Raw genomic sequence first — 26,780 nt, forward strand, 5'->3', positions numbered from 1 at the left:
ATAAATATTTACAATGAAATATTCAAATTTATGTTGGGACATGCAATTAACAGCACATTATATTTCTCTACCTCTCACACCTTTATCAACAGCTTTATACAACAAACACACTAAATTCGTACACATAAATATGTTTTATATAGAAATTAAGTCAAAATATAAATTAAATTATGGCAATAATTCTAATAAAAGCGGTTTAATCCGTGCTCAAAACATCAAAAAGTTGTTAAAAATACGCTAAATACATTATCTTACAGGTGACTTGAAACGTAGGCATATTATAACGATTATTATATCTCAGAAATGGCAGTTTTAAGGAAAAAGTATATCTCCCTCAAAGTAAATTTTGTTACAAGATACCGTTTTGTTGGAAATCGCGGAAGAAATATTGTTTGCCTTTCACCTTGAGTATTTTTGTTTTATTTTTTACCTATCGGAACGACCAGCTGTTTTGAAATATTATTATTAATCATGTTTTAAATATATTCACCAGCTTCAGTTTGTTGTAAATCTATGTACAATATCTCTTTTAACCGGATTCGATATTCACAATTTATTCTAAAAAATACAAAAGAACGTCAAATTTAACTACTCTTCACTTTATATATTATTTTCCTGTATATATCAATATATTTCCTTTAAAACTTCTAATTATTATCATTATGAAATGCTAATTGTGCGGAAAAAATCAGTGTGCTTCAATATTTTCAATTTCACTCAGTTACTAAAACACCCGAAATTACAACTGGAGCTGCAAATTGTTTTTTGTTTTTGTAATAGCATGTTTAGTGCTAGTTCAAATTTATTTCAAAATCAAACAGCAGCAATTAACCTAAACTAACCTAACCTAACTTGGCCTATTGTAACCCAAGAGTTTTTTGCACACTCAGCTTATACACAAATACAATATAATATCGAAGATTCGCACTTACCCCTCTTTGCAAAATTATGTAGCTTTAGAATAAACAAAGTAATTAGCTTGCATTTGTATGCAAATAACTTAAATTTCTCACACTTCCCGGCCGCCGGCAAACACTTGCTTACATGCAAATTTCTTTCGTCAAATACATAAACGCACTAAAAGCGTAGCTCACACTGATTATTTAGTTAATTTCGACACAAAACTAACACGGCCACATTATTTCACACTATAGATTATTGTTGCAGCGCTATTTATTAATAAATTTAGATTTTTCATTTATTTCACACACGAACACGCAATTTAACGCGTAACGACTGAAATGGCGGCGGAAATTTGACAGCAAATACAGTTGCATTTGCAGTGAAGAATTTAGGTGTAAAGAAAATGGAAATAATAACAAAATATGTGCTCACTTTGAATTTAAATTTAAATTCGAAATACATATGTACTTGAATGTGTATGTAATGTGTAGAAAGCACATGCATTTTATTAAACTTGTAGTGAAACAAAGAAGTAGTTGAATATATGCAAGAGATTATAATATACATACCTATGAACATTGAAATCTGTTACACTTACACGGCCTCTGTGACTTTTACTGCTGCTTTGAACCAGATAATCCTTTGTTTTATTGACAAAAGGTTAGAAATGCAAGCCGGAAGCAACCGGTATAGAAAAAGTTTCTCACGCCTTTTCATAATTGGACAACAAGAACCAATGCTAATGTTGTTGTAGCGGCAGGAAACATTTCTGTTGTTATTTCGAGGAATGGTGCCAGGTTGACAGTTCTTAACCGGATAAAAATTCGGATGCATTTCGGTTACTTAGACCCAGCTATCGTGCTAAAAACCAATAAATCCTTATTGTGAATGCAAGACACTGCACTTGCATATTTCATCTACTCCAAATAAATTACAATAAAAATAAAATATCTGTATTTCCAATAAGGTTATAGCATTTTATTTCTGAAATAAACAACCAACCGCGAAAAGAAAAAAATCAATGTCTCACCTCCAAACTTAACGCTTAATCACAAATCCATTAATAGAAATTTAGGTACAATTTGTTGTAATGTAAAGATTACTTAAAAAATAAAAGACCGAAAGATCATAAAATTTTAAAATACAGGAATTTTGTTTGAGCAACTAAAACTGACTTCAATGCTATTTCGTCACAAAAACTCATAGTATGAAATATATGTATATTACGAAATGCAGGTAGATATGCATGTACGTACATTTATGATGAAAATGATTTTAATTAGTTTACTGTTAGTTTTGTTTTTTAATTCATTACATACATTTATTTTGAAGGTATCACTTTTTTATAATTTTACGCTTTAAGATTACTTCCTCTTTCGTTCGACAATGTAATTTCACAATGTTAAAAGTATTTGCAATTTCGTATGTATGTATGTTTCGTTAATAAATTGCACACATGTACATAATTGAATTTCTTATTAATAATCGCAAGCACGGAGCAACAAATTAAAAAGTGGGCTCTTTGCATAAATATATATATTTAGGTATGTAAGTATAATCGATTTAGTATTGCTATGCGAATAATAACCAAGCAATGCACAAGATAGCCAAATACAGGAATAATTTAGATAATTGCTGTTCATCTTCATATTGCACGGTGCCACGGTTGGCGGCTGTAAGGAAAAGCAAACGTTGTTTTTAGTACATATTTACGTATTTGACATATTTTTCTAACCAGTTAGGCTTACCAGCTGCACGGGGTTCACCAAAGTTGAAAGACGAAGCGAAATAACCGAATGGAAAAGCGCCAATACCGAAAGACATGTGGAAACCATCACCAAAGCCGAAACCCTGGAAACCTTGTTGTGGCTCTGGCTCAGTACGCTGACCAGCGGGACGCGGTGGCACCTTATTTCTACAAAAAAATATTATTTGTTAGTAATTTTAACCAAATGCTTGGTATTCACTGTGTGCAGGTTTATGCTTTACCTGGGATCCTCTTGCTTGGTGCTGTTGCGTCCGTATAGCGGTATTACTTTATCCTTGCCAATTGCTGCTTTACAAACTGGGCATAATTTGCAATTTGGACGTGTCTCCAACCACTGATGCAGGCATGGCCAACAAAATAAGTGGCCGCACAGACTGACGACTGCGTCCTTTGCGGTATCGAGACAAATATTACATTCATACATGGAATCATCGACTTTCTCCTCTTCGTTGTTTTTATTTTTAGAATCACCACTAGTGCTGCTGCTCTCTGTTTTAATGCTGTTTATGTTCGCTGTGGAATCGCTGCCGAGGGCGCTGCCTGGAAACGAATACGTCGTGGAAGTTGTAGTTTTCGATGCGGCATTATCAGTGGTAGAGTTCACAGTTTCGGTTGTTGTTGTTGTGGCGGTTTGCTGTGCTGCAGTGGTTGCAGTTTGCTCTGTGTCATCGTTTGTTGCGTTGTCGAAATAAGTCCAATCGTCCATTGATTCAGTAGGCGGTGCTGACGCTTCACCATGTGATGTTGTGGGCAATTCCGGCGCCGTTGGGGCGTGTGTTGTTTGTGTTGACATACCGTTCGTTTGCTTTTGCTTCAAAATTTGCCAAATAAGCTGGAAAGAAAAAAATGCAACAACTGCTTATAAACAAATAAACCAAAAAAGATCTATTTAAACATGCACTCGGCAAACACGAATAGTCAACATTCTCCTATACTATATAGCCACACAAGTGCCAATTGGAAGCGACTAGAATGTTAACACACCATCTAAACAAAGCGAACTTTTGCAGTGCAGTTTTGCGTCTGTGCTATACAAAGCTTATGTACCTACATATTTAGTTGCCACCACTGAAAGGTTTAAAACAGTTACAAAGCGGCCTATATTGCTGTATAAACATTCGATTTCTAAAAAGAAACCATATGAATATGCCGTCTGAAAAATCTTTGCAGTAAACAAGTTGTGATTTCGCTTTCCGCAATAATATTATTTCGGTTGTCTCTTCGAAACCAGTTTGCACTTTATAGCGGCATACTTGTGCTTTTTTCCTCATTGTAGCTGACGTATTTTTATATTGCCGAGAATTATCAGAACCTGTCTTGCAAATTTGTTGCTTAATGATAAGTGTACATACACACGTGTATTGTACATATGAGTTTGCAAGATTTATGTTTGCCCAGCTTAAGCGAAATGAAGAACTTTTACAAATTTCAGTACATATAATCTGCTTTAGGTGCGATAGTCCATCATGCAAGTGGCGTAACGTGATAACAACTTTGATTACCTTTAGTTCTAGTTTTTTGTGTTTGTTTTTGTATTTTTTGTACTTTATGTTTGCTTCTACTTCAATTTACCGAAATATAAAACTGGCTTGCCACGACTCTTGAATTCCTGTTTTCTCTCAAGTTATAAGCTTATCTTCTGTGCACTTAAGAATATACTAAACTGCTGATTGAATACACTGACGTGTAATTCACATCCTATAATTAACATGTTAGCTTGTTCACTACGTTCTTCCGCATCACATGCCCCTAACCCATATACAGACGTCCGTATCAGCACCACTACTACCCTAACGACGTTGCGTCAATTAATGTACGCCACCTCCTACAAATCCCCCCATCGACACCTGTAATAGTATTTTCTTTTCTTGCTTCATAATTTTTTTTGTGGTAATTTTTGTTCGCCCAGCTGTGCTATGTACTTTGGCTTTGTTATTACAATGTTCGCTTGTTTTTATGTTCACTCATATTATTTCCAATTTGTAACAATTATTGCGCCAGTTTTCCACCAGCTTTTTTCCTTGCGGAATGCGTTGGTATTTGCTTTTTAGCCACTAAATCTGTGGCGTATTTTCGCAATAACATATTTTCACAATTTTGCTGCAGAAAAAAAAATTGCTAAGACGTTCACCTCATGAAGGTCGTTCTGCACTCACTTCAATGCTGTATTTTTCTCAAAAGCAGCTTTACATACGAATTTCAAATCTATTGAATTTGCACAAAAAACATTTAGTGAACCACAATAATTAATTTTTATTAAATCTTAATGTTTCTGTATCAAAACTAATTAGATAAAAGATGTTTTTTCTTGCTCTGCTGATTTCTTGTGACGTTTTCTTTCATTTGCTGTACATTGTTCTACTAGCAGGGTTGCATTTCAAATATGAGCATGGAAAAATGTAAAAGGTGGATGGCGCGCTGTGTTTCATGAGCATTATATTAAATGGTGCATGGTGTACGTGCAATTATAGTGGCGATTACTTTATTTTAATTTTATTAATTTAATTGTTAGTTAATTATTTAAGTGTTAATTTTATTTTAAACTTATCGCACTTAATTTTTTTGAGAACTAGCGCATTACAAACTTACACTCGTCTTTAAAACTATAAATACTTCAAGATTTTCATATTGACTATGATTTACTAAGAAACTTTAGACTATAAAATCAGCTCTAATCAAAATGTTTGAAACTGTTTTATGCAAATATTTTTTTTTAAATACTACGTGTTTCAAATAAATTATGAACATAAATGCAACCCTGTTGCTGTCAAGATTCCTACGTCATTTCCTTTGCTCTCTTCCAGTTCCGTTAGTTCGTGTGTAAATTTTAATAAAATAATCGAAAATTATAAATTTAGTTTTAAATTATAATTTAATAGTTTAATTACTTTTGCGATTAATATGAAAGTACTCTATTGAGTGGATAATTATTGAATATCTTGTGGGTGTTGTGTTTAAAAGTGTTTATTTTGTGGCTTTTAAGCAAATGTGGCGCAAGGTATGTGAAAAAATTGTGATTGAGGGAAAATTGCGAAGCAAAATGGTTAAGTGATATGCTGGAAGAGACTGCAATTGTAATTTACCCAAGATGTGCAACATAAGGTTGGTAAGTGGATTTTAATAAATAAAATATAATAAATACTAATACAAAATATATGTTTGTAGTGAAAAATCCCTATCCGGCTGATGTAGTTTGCAATAGATTTGCGACACAGTCGCTTCGCTTTTTTGAGGGCTGTTAAATCAGATTTGTTGTGAAAACTATCAAAAGGGGACTAAAATCTAATAAATATTTATCTTTAAAAAGCGGTAACTATATATATTCTTAACCTGGAAAATCTCCTATATCCAACCATACCCATTTTATTTCCGAAATCCAGGGACTATATTTTAAAGCCGACCCGGAAACTACACCACTTAGAAAAATTGGGAGATTTCATAATAATATATCATAAAATGCTAAAATACTTGTGCTAAGTTTACGAATTCCAATTATTCAACCTCATGTTGACGCTGTTGTAGAGTAATCTACTCAGTTCTGTTACATATTCAAGTCGTTATAAAACTCAAACTATAATACCTTTTTTAATAGAGTCAATTTGATTTAATAATACATAAATTATATGAGCGATGTAAAGAATTTTATTCGAAATGGGCTCCGTTTGCTTCACACAAACCCTAAAACTATTTGGCCTTTGATAAATAAGAGCAATTTTTACTGATAAATGATAATTGGAGGTCTTGGAATTTCTGTGTGTGATATATCTTAACAGTGAGAGAATAATATTTTAAAATTATAACCTATATTCCTTCATTTGAACTAACATTAAGAAAACAAATGGTGAATATTTTATTATAGTGATAATAAAAACGAAATTGATTTTGCGCAAAAAATGTATTTTCTAAAGAGAACTCGCCAAAAAGTAATAATTTTGCAAATGAGCTAATTATTAGCTTAGTGGCAGAAGACAAAGAAAACACAAATAGAGAAAATTAAATATAGAACAAATAAGAAATCGCACTTAACTGTTCAAATAAATGCATAAACCGTTTAGTTCTACACGAAAGAGTGCGCTGCGAGCGAAAGTGTTAATTCCATTTAAAAGCGTTGATCATCCAAGAAAACACAAACGAGAACAACAACAACATCATTAATGGCAAAAGGAAGTGGTCACATAAGAACCAAGGCAAAGACAGTGGAAGACAGACAGATCGAAGATTTTTATTTGTTTCTTGTTTGCCTGAGAAAAATTAAACACATTTACTAAAACTTCGCTAAACTGTTGGATTCCGTTGTTAAATATTTTTACATGGTCAAATTTATATAGAACAATACATGCTTTGTTTCTGGCTTGGAGACAAAACGGCCGCTTAGTTGTAGTGTGGCATATGTGTATAAATGAGCGTGGATGGTCAGTGGACAGCAACAGTCGAGTTCTACACAGCGGTGACACAACTAGAAGCACAAGGAAGGATTACAAAATCTATAACACAAGATGAAGACATTTGTTGTTGTATTTGCGCTTATCGCACTCATAGCGCCCGGTCAGGCGACTTTCGGCAAATTGGCGCTGCTAGCGGGCGTAAGCGGTCCTAGCTACGGTCCTGGTTACGGTGGTGGTTATGGCGGCGGTTATGGTGGCGGCTATGGTTACGGTGGTGGCTATAATGGCGGTTATGGCATTACGCCATACTCAAATAGTCGCGAAAACGTCGTCAAAGTGATAAAGGTGTCTGTGGTGCCTGGTGGCAGCTATGGTGGTGGTTACAACACTGGTGGTTACAGCACTGGTGGTTATGGTGGTTATGGCTATGGCGGTGGCGTTTACAATGGCGGTTATGCGAGTGGCGGTGTAGCCTACCCTGCGGTGACCACTTCGGCGGTCGTGACACCCGTAGTGACAGCCGTCTCAACTCCGGTTCCAGCTCCGGTCTCCTACGGTGCCACCTATGGCAGCGGTTATGGTTATGGTGGCGGTGTTGGTCTGGGCTACGGTGGTGTTGTTGGTGGTGGTGCAATTGGTGGCGGCGGTATTGGTGGCGGTAGTATTGGTGGTTTGGGTCCTTTGGGCCCAGAAGGCTGGTGTTAAGGTAGAAAGTAAACGAATTGTTGTTGTGATCTTGATAGAAACGACAAACCGATGTCACGTATTTGATTTTGGTAATGTGTATATATGTATAAATGTAACGATGAATTCAATATTAAAGCGAATAATAAATACATTGTTAATTTAAAAAAAAATTATTGCAAATTTTGTTATTGTTTAAAAAATTTCTTCCAAAACGGCCAAGCTCATCATCTGGAAAGTTCATTTTTTCATAAATTGAATGCCAAATCTTTAGCACAATTTTAACCACTATTTTTTATGGATTTTTGAGTATCATAGTTGCATTTAATAATATAACCTCAATCCCTTAGCTCACTTCCAATTCTGCTTTAGCGGTTATGTCTTTCAACCACAAATTTCTTATTTTCTATTCTTATTTCTTTTTGAAGTCAACATTATTATTGATTTATCCAATCTGCACTATTCCCGCTGGAACTTCAGACTGTTCTGAAGACTTCACATTTCACCTATGTACATACATATGTACATACGTATACGGATACATAATATAATTCGGGATTTTTTGTGTGGGCAAACAATTAGCGCCTTATCAAGCTTTACTTTTAGCACTGTCTAAATATCTAAATATTTGGTCAGAAGTACACACACATAACACACATACATATGTACGTATTTATATTTCTTGCTCAGTTCATATGATAAACCTCTTATGTAATATTTATTGGCCATTTGTATTAGGCTTAAACTGTAAGTTGACAAACAAACCTAAATAAAATACCCAGAATTTGTCGTGTGCAAACAAAAAACGTAGATTTAATGTGCAAACAAAATAAAATATGTTAAAACCCCACAGAAAGTGAGGTCATCAACACTTGAAATATTTGTTTTTTTTTTTATTGTTATGTATTTATTCAGCTAAAACTAATTGAATTAACCGTTAAATAAAATTTTTTTAAGAACAACTTATTTAAGTTGTTGGTTCAAAAGAATTTAGTACTTATATTCAAATTAAAAATTCTGTAAACTTTTCCCCCATATTAGTGGGTAGGTTATCGAATATCGCTTTTCAAAACATTATCCATTAAGATCTATACCTTTTCGCATACTTTGAAACCAATTGCCGAAGCACTTTTGCCACTCTGATTTAGGTAACTCCAAAACATGCGTTCTGATCGCATCAATGGGCCCTTTAGGTGTCGCAAAACCTTGACCTTTTGGTTTATTTTATACGTACGGGAATAAAAGGAAGTCGTCCGATGCCTAGTCAGGACTCTACGTTGCTTTACTCATCAAATCTATGTTTTGAATGCTCAAAAATGCAACTGTTTCAGTCGTTGTGCGAGAGTTTGCATTGTCGTGGTGTAGAGTGATCCTTCTTCGCCGGTTGATTTTCCTAATTTCTTGAAAGACAATCGGCAAACAAATTGTTATATACCACTCAGAATGTACCGTTTTGCGTTGTTCTAGAGCTATGGTTGTGACACGTGCAGTTTTTCCGAAATAACAGTCAACCATTGGCTTGGAAGTGCTTCGTGTTTGAACAACTTTTCTTGGCTTCGTTTCATCTTGAAAGGCCCATACAGTTAACTACTGTTTACTTTCGGCCACATACGCGTAAATTCACGATTCATCACCAAACAAGATGTCAAACACATGATTCGAAACACCGCTATGGCATTATTTTAACACTTATTCTCGACGAATCAACAGGAGCCTTTTTTGAGCGATCGACAAATTGTTTATGGTTCCAATCAATCAAATTCAAACTCAAATTTTTTATACTCAAATGTCCATGCAATATTAAATGTATGATGGTCCCGCTAATCACCTATCTCACTATAGGTCCCATGAGTTTGTGCACAAAATCAATAGCTCCGGAACAACAGCTGTTTTTGGACGACCTTCATGAAGTTCGTTTTGGAGTGATCTACGCCATCGATGGCATTCACCATACCATCGATAAATACTGATTCTTGATGAAGCAACATCGCCAAACATTGAATTAAGCTCATCAATACACTGTTGCTGTGGTAATCGCCGTTGAAAGTTGTAAAAAATAATCACAAGGAAATGTTTTCCATTTAAATCCATTTTTTCGCGGTAATGAACATTTCAAGTTACTGTACGCAACAAGGTTTCAGAAAAGACTACTCTCTATCGTGCGACTTCTTCAATCAGAGCTAAATGGAGAGTGTACAATCTTCTATAAGAGTGTACTGTTGGCGTACGCCGATGATATTGAGTTCTGCTTTCTCCAGACTGAATGAGGAAACGAATCAAATGGGTGTGGTAGTGAACGAGGGCAGTACGAAATATCTCCTGTTATCAAACAAACAGTCGTGGCACTCGCAACTAGGCTCCGCGTCACTGCTGACTGACACTTTGAAATTCTGATTAAAAATGCGTTAATTTTCCAATAGTTGGCTTTAAAAATCTATATCGTACGTTGTATAAGAGCATTCGAGCCGATATGATCCCGATACGAGAATTTGGTTTTGTCGATTCCGTTCTGGTAATTTTGATGTCAAAGGCCTATTGTCAAAAAATATCGATTGGTTTTGCGTCAAGACAACGCCAGACTACACACCGATAGTGACTTGGCAGAAGTCCCGAGATTTTGATGGGGAGTTTCTTGCGTCCAACTTATAGTCCGGATCTGGCTCCAAATGACCACTCTATGAGGAATAAATTTGGCCTCAAGAGTACATATGAAAACCGCAGTGTTTTGACGACAGGGCTGAGGATACATACTTACTAACAATGATGTTTACTTTCATTTTCTTTGGATTAAATTATCTATTAATTGAGTTGAAACCATTAGTAAATCCATAGATTTAACTAAAGAACAAATTTTCTTTCTCCACGAAAATTTATGAGACTGAAACACCGGGTAACTATTGAAATATTTATGCAGCCTCGATTCTGTGAAAACCGAATTAACAGAATCAAGGCAGATTTTAGAAATTTTTAATTATATGTAACCAAAGCTCAGTTTTTTATTATTTCACAAAGCTTTAGTGAAAACTTTCTATACCTTTTCCTTACCTCCTTTTTAACACATTCGGGTTTTTTTTTAAACTTCTGCTGTGTTTCTCTTCAGATCTTTGCCGCATTGTTTAGTTAGTGATGTAAGGACAGAGAAGGTCATTGATTCGATTATCCTTACCCTTCTGAAAAAAAAAGAGTTTGGAAAGGTGTTTATGTGTAAAAGGACCCCTTTCTTAAGGGTTCCTACCAAAAATTTCTCAATCGCTCAAAATCAAATTAAAACTACTTTACAAGCTAAGAGGTTTTTTATGAAGCAGCTCGAAAGATTATTTGCCTTAAATACTTGTGTTGTTGTAAGAACAAAAAGATGTATCGAGTCAAGAGTTATTAGATAGATACACTTGTACATAAGGGTGATTAAAATTTTTTTTTTTCGTTTGGTACTCGGAAAAATAGGTTCCTAGACACCTCTAAGAAAGCCTCTCCAAGCACGAGTTCTTAATTGTAACGGGAAGTTCCTTCTACATACAGTTTTCTATTTTTTCTTATTATCAGATAGAAAAATTTATATCTCGCTTTCAACTAATTGAAAAAATATCTTGTTCCTTAGATTTTGTAGGAAATTGAATGCTCTACAAAAAAGGTCTCCACGATTTTTTCGCAAACCCAATCGTTTAAAAAATATTAGCAGTTAAAGTTTGATTATTTTGGGGAAAATTTTTTATTTCTTTTGAATTTTATAACTCAATGAAAAAAATCAATATGAATGATGAAACTCATAGGTTTTTGGAGAGGCTTTCTTACAGGTGTCTAGGAACCTATTTTTCAGAGTATCAAACAAAAAAAAAATTAATTTTTTTTTGAATCACCCTATTGTACATATATTCGATCCATTTAGGTCACCTAGGTCTACATATCAACTCCTGGTAACGTAGTAACATGCTGATGACATCTACACTTGGCAGCGCAGTCTTCTTTCAAAACAGACTTCTTCAGTTGTGTTAACTTATATAAATGAAACCATATTTTATTGCAAATTCGGGCAAATTTTGAATGAAAAAATTATTTGTAAATGTTTTGTTAACATACCGTATGCTCATATGTCCATTTGCATTTATGCTGACCCAAAATGAGCTCATAATTCACGAATATCGAAATATTTCGCAAAACCGACATAAGTGGGCGCTGTTTAACTTGACTGAGCAATATGTTTTTAATCTATTTATCGGCGACACATGAACGCAGCATACCAATCAGCATACATACATACCTATATACATGTATGTATGTATATATATATATGTAAATATAAACCTATGCACCGCAGCTACTTTATGTGCATTAGCAATCAAATAAGTTTGTTAAAAAAGTTCAACGATGCGTAGATTTGGTATTTTTTCTGCCAAAATTTCACACCTTATTAACTTGAGAATCATAAAAATCAATAGCGCGGGCAAACGCAGCGCCTTAAAACCTGCACCCAACCGACCCCTACTCAAGTGAGGTGCCGAAACAATGGTGACCTTCAATTTGGGACACAAAAAGCCGTCAAAAGCCCGCGCCTCGGCTGCACAATGAATCAATGAAGCGATGAAAATGAGAGTGAGCCGCCCTCCAAAATAAACCAAAAACAAAAACTCCAACACAAAGCCCACAAACTTTACGAGGAGCCCCGAATGAAGTAGATATCTATGGGTATTTAGGTTGAAGGTATGTATATGTACCTATGTATATATAAGTCTCATATATGACTTACCCATTCATGTTAATGCTTATGCTAGTGATGCTGTGCGCTTCAAACTACCCACCACTACTGCAAGCCTGCTGACAATGGTAATTAGCCGGTGCGCTTTTCGTGTTTACGTGCTAAAAAGTCTCTAAAGAGCCAAACCCCAATCGGCATGCATAGCGAGTATGCTGGGCATTGTTTGCCGGCATTTTTCGCCTTCAACTCGGCTCATATAAAAATTTATGCAAATATGTGGGTATACTCGTATTTATGTAGGAAAATAATAAGTTCGGTTATGGGTTCAGGCAATATGGATTAGGGTGGTGAATTAACAAATATCTCCAAAACAACCTAATATTTTTAATATAGTCGTTTGGAGTCTAACTTTGCTGTAATCGGCTAAAAGCTTTTGATCAAGTTACTCGAAATGGCTTTTTTTTAATGTTATCAACGCTTTATCAGTTATTTTGCACTGTTTTGAAGAGAACCGTTCGACACGGTTCTTCTTCTTCGACACGGTACACCTTTATATATACATATCTATGCGCCTTACTTCCTTAGCTAATCTACTGGCTCGAAAACTGTTGCTTTCTTCTGAACCTGGTTTGGGTGGTGGCCAGTCTTTGCTTTTACAAAAAGTGAGACTTGATGAAATCTTTTCTTTCAAAATTTAAAATGACAAAAGTGACGGAGATTGTCTTCAGCTACAAAAATAACTGTAAAATAGTCTTGTGACAATCCTCTTCTTCTTCTGCTTCTTTGACACTACAACCGTGTGTCTCGCATCGTTAGAGCTTTTCGCTGGAACATCGTCTTCAATAGGTAAAACATGACCTAACCAGGGCGTTACCCAGCACTTACGACACCAGCTACAAAGACCTTGTAGACCATCCCTCGAATGCTCCAAGTGTTTTCTCATCTCGGTTTGACAGCGTGCATGCTTCTTCACCGTATAGTAGGACGGGAATGATAAAATACTTATAGACTGTATTTTTTTGTTCGTCAATAGAGGGATCCGCCTTCCTATTCCAAAGTAGCTCCTGTTGGCAAGTATTCTGCGCTTGATCTCCATGCTTAAATTGTTGGTGGTAGCTGGTGTGGCTGGTTCCAAGATTTTTCAAATTTATAGCTGTTAACAATGACATAGTTTCCAAAATGCACGGAATCTTATTATCTGACAACCTTGTACTTTATCTTGCGCTCATTCACTACTACTCAAATTCAAGACTAACCTCTTTCGCTACTTTCTCTAGGCGGGAAAAGACTGCACAGAAGGTTCTGGTGTCGTGTCATTCCAAGTTAAAAATATTTCGACTTTAAAAAGAGTTACGAAAGAGTGTACTTGAATGATAATTTCTGTTTCTGGCCAATTGTTTAACCCTCTCGTAACCATATATTTATTTTTTTATGGATTTCTGAAATCCGAATTAAAACTTTATCTAGCTTGTTGTAGCTGTCTGCTTTATAAATTATTATGACCACCCTAATAATAGATGAAATGTACTTATAAGGTTTATAAGATTTTACACAATACTAACTGCAAACTAGAGACCAAAAGTAGGAGCTATTTGTCGATATACACGAGCAGCATATCAAATTAATCCACCATCCAAATTAACTACTTGTTTGCAAAGATCTGGTACTAATGCCTAGGCAGAAGTCTGAAGTTGGAAAAATATAAATTGTGTGTAATTTCTTAGCATACTAAAATTCTTGCCGCTGTTTAGTTTGTAGCCAAATACTTGTATGTGTAGTTATTTCTTCTTCTTTGGCGTAACAACGAGAGTCGATCGGGGGAGAGAGCACGAAACTTCGCTAGTTGTCTCTATCCTTTGCGCGGTCATGTCCGTTGTACAACCCATGAGCAGACAGCTGGCTATGAACTCGGTTCTTCAACGCATTGACGCCCTTTCTGCTGCTGTCCAACTATGGATCGCGAGTGGAAGGAGTTTTTCGCTGAAGCATCATCTTCCATGCCAACGACATGTCCTAACCAACGCATTCGTTGAATTTTTATGCGCTTACCTATATCCATAATTTTCTTCTTCTATACGAATCGCTTACGCGGACAGCTCCAAAGATCTTACGATAAACGCTTCTCTCGAATGCTGTATGTACATATGTGTAGTTTTTTAATTAGTATATAATGTATCAGAATATAATAAAATTCGTCTTGCGATATATCAAGTCTTATATCAGCTAAGATATTCTTGCAGAATTATTTCTAACAATACATATACGATATTATGATATTAGGCAGATTTGTTTAACGGTAGCACGAGAAGAGCCGGATTGAAGTTATATGTTAGAAGTAGGTCAACAACTAAGTTCCCGCTGTTTGTCAATGGATGGCTCCAGCAGTTGGTGGTGATCGATTCTGATATATTCAAAATGTGATGAACTTAACCTAGGCATAAAAACAGAAAACTGTTTTCTTTCGGTCAAAAAAATTGCCAGCACACATCGGGTATTCCAAAAAGTTTACGGAGTTGCTGCCCCAAGTGAAACAACGTGCCGTGATTGGTTTTGTCGCTTCAAATACGGTAATTTCGATATAAACGACCGTCCGCGTGAAAAAGGACCAAGCATCCTCTAAGTTGATGAATTGGAGAAATTGCTCGATGAGGATCCGGGTCGAACGCAAGAAGACTCAGCTCTGAGAGTCACTCCCAAACCATTTTAAAGCGGGGAATGTTTCAGAAGCAAGCTACCTTAATTCCTTATGACTTGAATACCAGGAGAGGCACGGTAAAATGATTTTGCTGCCTGACAACGCTCGGCTTCACGATAGCAAATCCGTTAAAACCTACCTGGAAGCATTTAAATAGCATGCCTTACCCCACCCGCCGTATTCCTAAGATATTGCATCGTGTGATTGTTATTTATTCCGTTTGATGGCACATGGTTTGACTCAGCAGCAGTTCCACTCACAAGAAGACAACAAAAAGTGGCTTGTTTCTTGGATAGCTTTACAAAATTAATAGTTTTACCGTCATGCCATTCAAGTTTTGCCAGAAAAAGTTGTCACTAGCGATCGGCAGTACTTCGAATAATTTATTTGTAAGCATTTCTTTACGATAAAATTTAATTTTCTTTAATCGTCTTTAATCTATGGAAACTAACGTCGAAAATGTGCTGGCCACACTCTAATAGAACTCTGTTTAATTTACTTTGAAAGCGGAAGGTGTTCCATTTTTCTGGTTTCATTTCGATTGAGGGAAAATCCAAAAATTCTATTTATCCTGATCCATTGTGTTTCGATCCATATTTGTTATGTTTTCCAATTTGTCTTGTTACTAGGTAGGACCTCAAATATCCTCCATCTCCATAATGAATTCATAATGTAGAAAAACAATGCTAGTTGCGGTTTATATAAAAAAGCACTTAACCTTGAATCAGAATGATTTGGAAGAATATCGACGAAATTTCTCTTTAATCAACAATCTTTAAAAATGATTTATACATACATATATTCTCTTCTTTTATATGTATATTATATTCCGGCTTCATTCATGTCATTATGTTGTTGCCACTGACCGGATCTGTGACCTTCATCTTTAACATTAAGAGTTCGGGTCACTCTTTTTCGAGTTGTTCAATGTTTATTTAATCCAAATTAACATAAATTCAAATTCAACAAATTTTCTATTTGCGAATCGATTTACTGTCAACGCAACGCATCCGAAAAGGTAATTACTTCATCTTTGAATAAACAGTGCGTGCAAAAGTAAACAGACAATCAATACGCACGAGTGATACATACTAAAGACATTCATATGTATATACATATATTTATGCATACAAACATATATTTATATATTTTGCTCATCGAGATTTTATTCATGATCATACTATATACGTAATGAGGTATTTCCATGTATATATCTTTATCTATGTATGTATGTACATACATATGTTGTAATTGCCAAAGATTGTTTGAGAAGCCCATGAACTGGGCACCAATATTTTGGTATACAAATAGTAGAAGAGCAAATATGTATGTGTAAGCAATGAAGAAAAGCTTGGGAAATTTATCATGATCAACATTATGGGGTTTTTTTATGGATCTATGTACATATATTAGTTTTTACTACACACACATTTATACTCACTTATGTATACGTATAAATAATAGATTTTGGTGCAAATTGCCGTACTTATAGGTAATAATGTCTGCTTTATTGACTAGTTTGTAGCTTTTCTACAGTGGCGGCAGTAAAATTGTGAAACAGCATTTATATACTCTGAACAGAGTATATTCAGTTTGTCACGCAGTTTGTATGGACTAAAAGAAAATATCGGAAACCTTATAAATTGTATAATAGATTAGAGTGACGAGCTGAATTGATTTATCCATTCCTATCGTCTGCCCTTCTATATATACACAAACTGGTCCCTCAGATTTTGAGATATCGATGGAATTTTTCGCACGAGCTTTTCTCACCAAGAAGCTGCTCATTTGTCGGAACTGCCGATATCGGACCACTATAGCATATAGCTGCCATACAAGTCGAACGATCGGAATCAAGTATTTGTATGGAAAACTTTTTCATTTGAGGAACTTTCCTAACGAAATTTGACACAATCTCTTTTCTTCTTGTTTTAGAAAATCTCAGTAAAAAACATGTGATCTTAATTAAATTCGGAAATATGAATTATTTAAAAAAAATAATTTAAGATTTAAGTTCCCTATTAAATAAAATGCAAGGAATGTTTACATTACGGTAATTTCTTTTGTATAAAAAGGATTGCCAACTGTTAAAAAAAATTAATTGAATTAATTAATTAAACCAAAATTCCGGGCTAAAAGTGCATATAAAAATGAGAAAATTAATTATACAAATAAATTTGCAATTTTAAGCTGCCAGAGTTGCCATTTGTTTACAAAATAGTATTGTTGATGAAAACAAATTTTGAACTAAAACTGCATATAAAAATGAGAAAATTAATTTTACAAATTAAATTGCAATTTTACTTTGCCAGAGTTGCCATTTGTTTACAAAAAAGTTTTTATTTTAATTGTTAATGATAAAAAATTTTTAGCAAAAGTGCATATAAAAATGAAACAATTAATTTTACAAATAAACTTGCAATTTTATACTGCCAGAGTTGCCATTTGTTTTCAAAATATTTTAATTTTAATGGTTAATGATAATATTATAGTAGATTAGCTCTCCAAAAAAATTGTTTTCTTTATATGAATTTTCGATTAAAGTTGCCACATTAATTTAAATAATATTTTTTATATTTACGCATATAAAAATATTAGGATTGCCACTACGTTCAATTCTAAATATTTATTTAAAATAAAACTTGTTGGTCTTCCTAAAATTAGCCGTTTAGAAAGTTATAAAAACTTTTGAAGGCAATTGAGTATGGAAATAAAATATTTTATAGAGTTGCCATCCGAGAAAATTTTGTATTTTAATAATAAATGATTTGTTATTATTCTTTTCTCAAAATAATTTATATAGCAAGTAATTAAAAACTAATAATACTGTTAAAATTTTGTAGGGTTGCCATTTATTTTTGACACACTTTTTTGAATTGTTTAGTATTTCATAATAAATGCTTTGTTATTATTTTTTACTAAAAATATTTTATATAACAAGCAATTTCCGTTAAAATTTTATAGGGTTGCCACTTAATTTTGACACACATTTTTTAATGTACTCTATATTATAACACCAAATTAAACAATTTAAAACGAAAAGGTTTTTTATAAACTTTTATGTCGAGGTTGCCACTTATTTGTTAACAAAAATTGTAAGACACAATTTTTTATTCGAATAATTTTTTACATATTTATGAGTAATAATATACTAGTGAATATTTTTGTTAAAAAGCTGATTTGTTCTTTCAAAGTAATTTAATCGCCACCACTTTATGTACTACCGCTGAGCACTCTGAGTACACCGCAGCGTGTGTACTTCTTTTATTGATTAAGCAAACACCATTTTGCAGCGCAGATCACCGATCACAGATCGAGCATTTGCCGAGCTTGTCAGCGGAAGAGGGCTTTTAGGCTACGCTTGCTTAAAGATATTAGCGCGTGCGTATGTATGCGACAGTGTGTCGCGGGAGATGTGCGAACTACCTGTCGCTTGAGTTGAACGCGCTGGCGCACTGCACTTAACCTGGCTAAAGGGTTTCCGAAGTGTGGGCGGTGGAGAAAATTTCGGTACTCAAGAATTGCTAGTTAAACTATTTATTGCCGTCATGGGCACATACAGATTCCGAAATATTTTTTTTACGTACGGTAAATTTAGCACATAGTAGCTACGAATGTGTTGAGTTGTGGGCTCAGACATATTGGCCTATAAATTTGTACGCCACTCAAAGAGATTTTAACAGTTCACAACGAGTTTGGTACACGGTCAGTTCGGTATTAGCTGATCTTCTAATTTTCTACACGCATTACTCGATTTAAATACGATACGATCAATCATTATATAAGTGGGTGTGGAACGATGAAATTGTGCTTGATACTTGCGGTTTGTGTCCTGGCGACACTGATGCCACCCACACAAGCCCTCTTGGGCGCCAAGTTGGCACTCCTGGGTTTGGGTAGAAATCTAATCAGCGGCGGTGATGGTGGCAACGGTGGCGGTTATGGCAGCGGCAACTATAACGGTGGCTACTACGCACAGCAGAATCGTCCCGTTTACAATGGCGGTTACGGCGGCAGCTCTGGTGGCGGTTATGGCTACGGACGTCAGTCGTACGCCGGCAATTACAACTATGGCGGTTACAGCAACGGCGGTGGTTACAGCGGTAGCAATGGCGGTGAACAAGTTGTGCGTATCATCAAAGTCATTGTGCCCAATGAGAATGTCGTCACTTCGACGAACCAAGCTAGCGGTTACACAAGTGGAGGTTACTCAAGTGGTGGATACTCAAGTGGCGGATACTCAAGTGGTGGTGCCTCAAGCGGTGGTTACTCCACTGGTGGTTGGATCCCAATTCCAGCACCGACACGTACAGTAGTACAAGCCCCACCAGTACCTGTCCAAACCACATATTACTCAGCGCCTGCACCACAACCTGTCGTACAAGTGGCTCCGGCTCCAGCTCCAGTACCGGCACCGGCACCTCAGCCCATCCAGTATACGACAAACGTTGCCCAAACTTATGAGTACAGACAATCTGCACCACAGCCCGCTCCAATTCAAGTGCAAGCACCGCCAGCTCCCGTACCCGTGCCCGTCCAAGTACCCGTACAACCCACCTACATTTCAGCACCTGCACCACGTCCCGTCGTTCGCGTAGTCCCGGCACCACAACCCGTACCAGTCTATCAAGCACCCTCAGTTGTGCTGCAACCGCCTGCACCACAACCCATTTCCCCCCCGGTCCAAACATCGGAAGTCGTGAAAACCATCAAGATCATCGTTGATGAAGATAATAACGGCCAGCAAGGTGACTTTAATGGTGTGCCAGCTCAAACCTATGGTCCACCACCACCACAACCCCTGCCACAGCCTCTCCCTCAACCAGCGCCACAAGCAGGTTGGAGCAGCAGCAGTTCGTCGGGTGGTTGGAATAACGGCTACAAGAGCGGTGGCATCTGGGAGAAGATTGGTTGTTAGCCAATTGAAAACAATAACTTTTTAGTCAAAACCGTTAACAATTCTATTTTATATGTATACCTTAGTCTTATTTACTCAATTTGTCTGTGTCATACCAAACTGCCGTGTTCGTGAAGATTGTTTGCTTACGAATAAAGTTCGATATTCTTTTTGAAGCTGCTTTTAAGAAACTTTTTTGCTGTTTGTTTACATACCTTCGCCTTGCATTATCGATTTGGCTGCTTAGTTATCAGTTACTCGCTAATTAAAGTGTGCATCGTTGGGTAGAACTGTGGTAAAAAAAGATTTCGCTAAATCGTATGTCAACAGTGATAATACGTTCTCTGGAGGGCAGTGTTAGTTGTTGTTTTGAATATTTGTTTCCGATTGGCATTGAGGTTTGGGGGAAAGGTTACCGCATAAGCATTAAATTCTCTTTGGTGAAGACCAAATTCTGAAAGTTGCGGTTAGGAAACGAACTCAAACTGAGTAACTGAGTTTTTTTTTTAATATTTCAGAGGACAGCGACGATTTTCAAGGGATTAAAGATTCGACTAAAACCATGATCCCAACTGGGGTTCAGGAACCATGTGTTAATATTTATGAAATGTGGGAGTCAAGTACAAATTTGAACTATCCTCTTTCTATCAGGACTACCAGACGGTAGTCAATTGGTATAATTTTTGGAACGAAAGTAAACTTGGAGTACAGTGATTCCACGCTCGACCTACTCCTGAGAGGCAGCATTATCCAGTGGTACACTGATGTCTCGAAAACACCGGAAGTCATTGGAGTAGGCACTGAGGGACCGCATATCAAACTATCTATACCAATGGGATGTTTTTCGAGCATCTTACAAGTAGAAGTCTTTACTATAAGTCAGTGTGCTGAAATCAATCTCCTTCACAACTATCGCAACCAGTGTTTCGGTATATTTAACAATTGTCAAGCGGCACTAAAAGCAATCTCAACTTATGAGGTCAAATCGCTATTAGTGGAGCCGTGTAGATCTAAAGGAGCTGAACCGCCAATCAGTTTACAACCCTTTACACCGGCAATGAACTAACCGACGACCTAGCCCGCTCTGCGTCAGCTTCCAGGAAGATAGTGCCAGAACCATGTATTTCGGTGGGACAACACACCATTAAGAAGTTGCTTCGCACGAAGGAGAGTAAGGAGAGAACGACACTGGGAGCAAGTAGCAGGAATGCCCCACGCTAAATTCACTCTTTTTGTCGCGCTCTATACAGGGCACAGGCACAGGAAGCACTTATCCAACTTGAGCATAGTCGTTGCTATTGACCTTACAGAGTGCAGCATAGGGAAGAATTCAGTTCGCTAGTGACTGTTTCATACTAAGGAATTTAGTAACTTAGTTGAGCTGTAGACGTTAAACAAACAATTTTTCTAACCTATAAATGGAATAAAACTGACTAAAGTGCTTCAAAGATCATATTCTTCAAAAAAAATAGGGTGTTATACTAAGATTTTTTCAAACCCATATTTGGACCAATAGAAATTAATGTTGTTTTAATAATTTTTCATAATTAAAGTACATATTCAAAAATACTCATTCATCTATCAAAGTTATTCGAGATAAGATCGCTAATAACGGGTGGGCCATATAAAATTTTAAATTTAAAAAGTCAATAAAAAAAACGGCTTGATATTTTTCGAAGGTCTAACATTTATTTAAAAGGTTGTTTTATGAAATTTATTTGTGGAAAACAATTTCGGACAAATGACCACCACGGCTGAGTTTACAGTAGCTTATCCGATCCACCCAATTTTGGAGTACTTTCTCGATGGTTGCAGGCCTTATGGCAGCTACAGCAGCTTGAATCTCGTACTTTAGATCTTGAATAGTTTCTGGATGGTTGGCGTAACATTTATCTCTAACAGCTCCCCACAGAAAGTAGTCCAACGGAGTTAAATCGCAGCTTCTGGGAGGCCAATTCACATCACCTCTTTTTCTGATTATGCGATTTTCGAAGATAGGGCGTAAAATATTGAGTATAGCGTTTGCTGTATGGCACGTAGCGCCGTCCTGCTGGAACCAAATGTTGTCCAAGTCTTCCTCTTCAATTTGCTTGAAGAAAAATTCGGTTAACATTGCGCGATATCGCTCACCATTGATGGTTACGGCGGTTCCTTCTTCATTTTCGAAGAAAAATGGGCCGATGATTCCACCAGACCAAAATCCGCACCATACAGTGATTCGTGCTGGGTGCATTGGCTTCTCGACGATTATGTGCGGGTTTTCTGTGCCCCAAATGCGACAATTCTGCTTGTTAACGTAACCATCGAAGTGGAAATGAGCCTCGTGATGATGAAAAGATGATTTTTCGGTAAAATTGACCATCCTCGGTTCTTTTTTCAAGTTGTAAATATTTCCCAGTTTTCTTCTAGCGAATAGCGACCCATTTCGTAAATTTTAGACTTTTTACCGAATATCTGTCACTTTCCGAATGGTATTTGACGTTTCCAATGTCGAAATATAGATAATTCAAATTTAAAACGTTAGATGGCCCACCCTGTAATATTCCTCAAATCAATTGCAGACGCAATCACTTCTGATGTCACAATAAAAATAGACTGCTTTTATCGATGATTGTGGATTTCATAACGAAAAGCTTTTGGATAAATAAATGTACTTAACTTAGAGAAATTTTGAATTACTTGATTACTTGATTTTTACAAAAAACAAAAAAAAAACACACACTAATTGGAAGGGTATTCAAATGTTGTTTATTTAATATGAAGTACAATCGATACAATTAAGTTCTAAATATATCACAGTTCTAATGGCCTCCACGGCCTGTTTTGCAGGAACGGATTCGATGAACCCAATTTTCGAGCACTTTTTCCACTAAATAAAGTCTTATGTCACGAATAGCATGTTCAATACTGACTTCTAAAGCTTGAAAAGAGTCTAGTTTTTTTGCTAAAGACCAATAGCTTCAAATAGCGCCATAAGAGGTAGTCTAATGGTATTAAATCACAACTTCTTTGAGGATCTTCAATGTCACAATTTGTTCAAATAATCGAATATCGAAATTTTTCTCGCAATAATTCGGTTGTTGCACGAGCTGTGTGGCACGCAGCCCCGTCTTGTTCAAACCAGATATTGTCAAGATCATCTTCTTCTAATTGCGGCTATAAAAAGTTGGTTGCCATTGATCTATACCGCTCTCAGTTGACAGTAACGGAGACACCAACATCATAATCGACAGTTTTGTTTATTTAGGTTCACGAGTCGAAGAAGCTGTCTTTCTTAAAGTAATCGATATCATTTTCAAGTTGTTCCAAACCGAAACCAGCGAATTCACGACGTTTACGATGGCCCATTGGCTTCTGTGCTAGAGTGAGGACAATTTGATATAGATGCAAACCAAAATCCTTCTCAAAATCCGCCAGGCTCTGGTTTGGGACGTTGCCAATACTTGCTAATGCCTTCGAATCGACAAATTTCAGTTTTCAGTAACATTTGCCTGAACGGCAGCAATATTTTCGTGCCTTCGAGTGGTTCTTTCTCAACATATGGCGTACCCTTGGTTACTGCGCTTCTGTGTACCTAGGGTAGCTAGTAGTGCAGTAGGTGACAATCGAAGCAACTGAACCACCAAGGTGCACAGAAGCTCATTAAGCGTCGAAGCACAACAAATTACATCCGCTCTTTAATTGATCGTGAAGAATATTTGCTATAATTGCATTCGAGGTTATGTGAGCACTCAAGCGCCACTCGTATATAAATGTGACAATTTCAAAAGTCTAATTTATTCGGTGAGAACAACTTTAAGGGAACGGTGCACAGTATGATGACACCTCGAACGCATAAATTTGAAGTACCATGGCTTTTGATTCTACTGACTTTGATAGTGCCCAAATTGCAGGCCACCACTTTACGCGACAATGGCGAGCAAGCAGGCGACAAAAGAGGACACGGGCCAAGTGGGGCACCAAATGGTGGGTTGGATTGTGGATACACATAAAATATTGTAGTTTATACAAAACTAAATAATTCTAGACTACGGTCCAGCCATAAAAATCACTTCGAGCATCCTACAGCTGTCGAAATCAACGGAGGGAAGTACGTCGTTGGGTAATCTGGGTTTGGAACATCACGAGACTACACTTGAGCAACCCTGGCCGGTGACGACTGGTTATCAGTTGCCTGCCGCACAGACTGTATGGCTGGAGTTTCCCACAAACCGTCAACCGGACTTTCATTTGATTGCCGTGCCAGATGTGAGCAATCATCAGGATCACTTCCCTGCATCGCACACCGGCGGTAACGAAGTTATTGGTGTTTCTGATGAGGGTAGGTCCACTCTATCGACCGGATTGCATACACAGATCATAAGTAGTGGCACTGGTGTCTCACATGTTAGTGATAATCTCGATTTTGGTGATGTGGTCGCGGAGAAAACGAAGGGTAATCGCCGTACTTCTAATGGTAGATAAGTGAGGAGTGAATTTAAGAAACTTTTTTACACTTTTTGTTATTTATAAAATTATGTGGCAACTCGATCAAATATTTTAGATTAGTAATCATGTTCTATTTCCTAGAACCGTTTCTTTCTTAATATATAGATATTTTTTTCAATCCATTTTTTTAAATGTCTCATTGAAAGGCAAGTGGAAATTCGATGCAGAACTCCACGTTGCCTTACATGACCTCTGGTTGTCCATGCTCTATCAAAAATTTGACCTCTCCTAACCTTTTGGTTTACCCACTACACCTAGTTGTATATCCCTTGCGTCTAGCTTGACCTTAAGTACTGGTCACCGTCCGACTTAACCTCTCTTAATCTCTTGGCTTACCACACTACACCTAGTTTTACCTCTCTTGAATCTAGCTTGACCTTTTCTGCAGCAAGAGTTCCTAGTCACGGTCTGATAGATACAAGGTATTCGAGCTCCGGATAAATCTTCTGTGAAAGTCTTTCTTTTCGCTGATCCGTTCAAGGTTCTACAGAAAGACTAAGCTCAAGAGCTTAAGGCATATATAGGGTCTGTTTTGCTAGCGACATTTATGTCATGAAAATTCATTATCTTCAAAGTAAAACTTTAAGAGCACCCACAACTGTATTAATTTTTATAAGTTTTTTTATTAAAAAGAAAAAACGAAAATATATATTTACATACTACGATTATTACAAACAGGAGTTGTATAAAATAAGGCTAATAATACTGTCCCAAATTCACCACACAGATCGCTTTTTTCACTTGAAATTCGCCGAAAAGTACACGGGCACACAAAAAAAATTCAAGCAACATCCAGTCGTCTCTTTCTCCACATTCCTACTCGCCAACAACCGCACGAACTCAATACAAGCCTTTCTGCTCATCGTGCTTGTGCTCGTACAAAGTGCTGTAACTGAAAGCGCCCTTGCCATGGTCAATGCCCACCACAGGCTGCTGATGATAGTCGTCGTGGTAATCTCCATGGAAGTCCAGCTTATCCAAAAACTCATGTCCGCCAAAGTCGGCGTGTGCAACCTCTTCGAGGTGTTCTGAGCCAGCAGCCTCGGCCTCTTCATATTCCTCAGCAGTGGCGCCATGATCTTCGGCATAATCAGCAGGAAAATGTTTCGGATCCAAGTGATCACCAGCCACGCCCAGCGACTCCACGTGACCATCATCACTGCTGAAGTCATGCTGCTCCACCGCATCACTCAATTTGGGCAGCTGCAATTGGCTAACAGCCTTGGCGGCACTTAAAAGGCCAGCATGATTGCCAAGTGGTCCAGCATTGTAGATCGCCGACTGTATACCTTGAACTTCCAAGTCATTGCTGTAGGGCACGTGTAAGGCGGCGCCAAGTGTCGCACAGCTGATGGTCAGCACAAAGGCGCAACCGAATATTTTGGCAAGCAGCAAAGACATTTGGCTTTCTTTAGTGGCACCGGGTTTTCTTATTTTCGTATTTCTGTAAATTTTGCGATTTTCGCACACTTTCTTTGTTCGCTTTTTATTGCTAACGGTTGTAATGCTGGCGTCCAACTAATTTCTCACGTCCAACTCAGCGCGGTTTATATAGTATGGAAAGCGGAGAGTTGCTTTAGCGCCATAAAGTGGCCAATAGATATGGGAGCGTGCAACTTCTTTGCATTTGCACTTTTGCTGCGCCTTTTTTTCTTTTTCTGGTGTGTTATGACGACATTGGCGTTTTGCTGTTAGGCACTTCCATACGCCTATAGCCGTATGCATAGCTACTCTCTGTCAAAATAAAACCAAAAATTTGGTTAAAAGAGCAGTTCTATCGAAATTTCAACCGAAATCCATATTGCTCATAGAGAGAAGCTCATAGTCGAGGGACTTTAGAGTTCGCTGCTATCTCCAAGTAATCATTTATTAACTGTCAGTATATTCCTGAACAAGCTATGGTATTCATTAGACGACTATAGTTTTCTCGTAAGATAAGAATTCATTCTTTAATTCCTAATTTCCAAAGGTTCCCGCAGTTATATGTAATACCGACTTTTTGGCAGGTTAGATGAAGTATTCACGTCAGGAATATGGAAATAGAACGTTATGATTGTTTCTGTTTGAAAACACCAAGAAAAACTTCCGCGCCTTATTGTATACACTTTCGGATGACGTGCCCTAACCAATGTATCTGCTTTCTTTTGATTATCTGTGCTCGGCTGAGTCCGTTATAAAGATTGTATAGTTAAAACTACGTTATATGGGATTATTGGCCACTAAACTGTCACAGAATTCTTCTTTTCAACATGTTAAGGGCCTTACCC

General features: G+C 36.9%; 5 protein-coding genes across 10 annotated transcripts in view; 3 read left to right on the forward strand and 2 right to left on the reverse strand.

Annotated features, from left to right (window-relative positions):
- Nucleotides 1-1,973: 1,973 nt before the first annotated feature.
- Nucleotides 1,974-5,006, reverse strand: LOC120775281 (E3 ubiquitin-protein ligase RNF185-like). Of its 3 annotated transcripts, none has more exons than XM_040105380.1 (4): nt 4,828-5,006; nt 2,893-3,503; nt 2,652-2,818; nt 1,974-2,576 (listed from the first exon to the last, which is right to left on the reverse strand). In XM_040105380.1, the coding sequence occupies exons 2-4, from the start codon at nt 3,462-3,464 to the stop codon at nt 2,476-2,478; spliced, it is 840 nt and encodes a 279-aa protein (XP_039961314.1). In that variant the 5' UTR covers nt 3,465-3,503; nt 4,828-5,006; the 3' UTR covers nt 1,974-2,475. The 3 variants fall into 3 exon arrangements, with proteins under 3 accessions (XP_039961314.1, XP_039961315.1, XP_039961316.1); XM_040105381.1 differs by having other exon boundaries at nt 4,803-5,006; XM_040105382.1 differs by lacking the exon at nt 4,828-5,006 and adding an exon at nt 4,244-4,708.
- Nucleotides 5,007-5,624: 618 nt separating this feature from the next.
- Nucleotides 5,625-26,780, forward strand: part of LOC120776135 (anoctamin-1) — a 178,093-nt gene continuing 156,937 nt past the window's right edge. For 2 of the 4 annotated variants that reach the window (XM_040106674.1, XM_040106677.1), the window contains exon 1: nt 5,625-5,777. Coding sequence is in view for 2 of the 4 variants with exons in the window: in XM_040106669.1 (XP_039962603.1) it covers nt 5,760-5,773 (14 nt within the window). In the remaining 2 variants the exon portion in view is untranslated. The remainder of the gene's footprint in view (nt 5,778-26,780) is intronic. The other 2 variants (XM_040106669.1, XM_040106672.1) reach the window with 1 other exon arrangement.
- LOC120776140 (glycine-rich cell wall structural protein 1.8) lies at nt 6,775-7,878 on the forward strand. Its single transcript, XM_040106681.1, has one exon. The coding sequence runs from the start codon at nt 7,168-7,170 to the stop codon at nt 7,759-7,761; it is 594 nt and encodes a 197-aa protein (XP_039962615.1). The 5' UTR covers nt 6,775-7,167; the 3' UTR covers nt 7,762-7,878.
- On the forward strand, nt 18,928-20,046 carry LOC120776138 (leucine-rich repeat extensin-like protein 3). Its single transcript, XM_040106679.1, has one exon. It carries the CDS (start codon nt 18,928-18,930, stop codon nt 20,044-20,046), a length of 1,119 nt encoding a protein of 372 aa, XP_039962613.1.
- On the reverse strand, nt 25,354-25,914 carry LOC120776141. Its single transcript, XM_040106682.1, has one exon. The coding sequence runs from the start codon at nt 25,912-25,914 to the stop codon at nt 25,354-25,356; it is 561 nt and encodes a 186-aa protein (XP_039962616.1).

This window comes from Bactrocera tryoni, chromosome 4 (genome assembly GCF_016617805.1).
Source record: "Bactrocera tryoni isolate S06 chromosome 4, CSIRO_BtryS06_freeze2, whole genome shotgun sequence".
Classification (NCBI taxonomy): Eukaryota; Metazoa; Arthropoda; class Insecta; order Diptera; family Tephritidae; genus Bactrocera; species Bactrocera tryoni.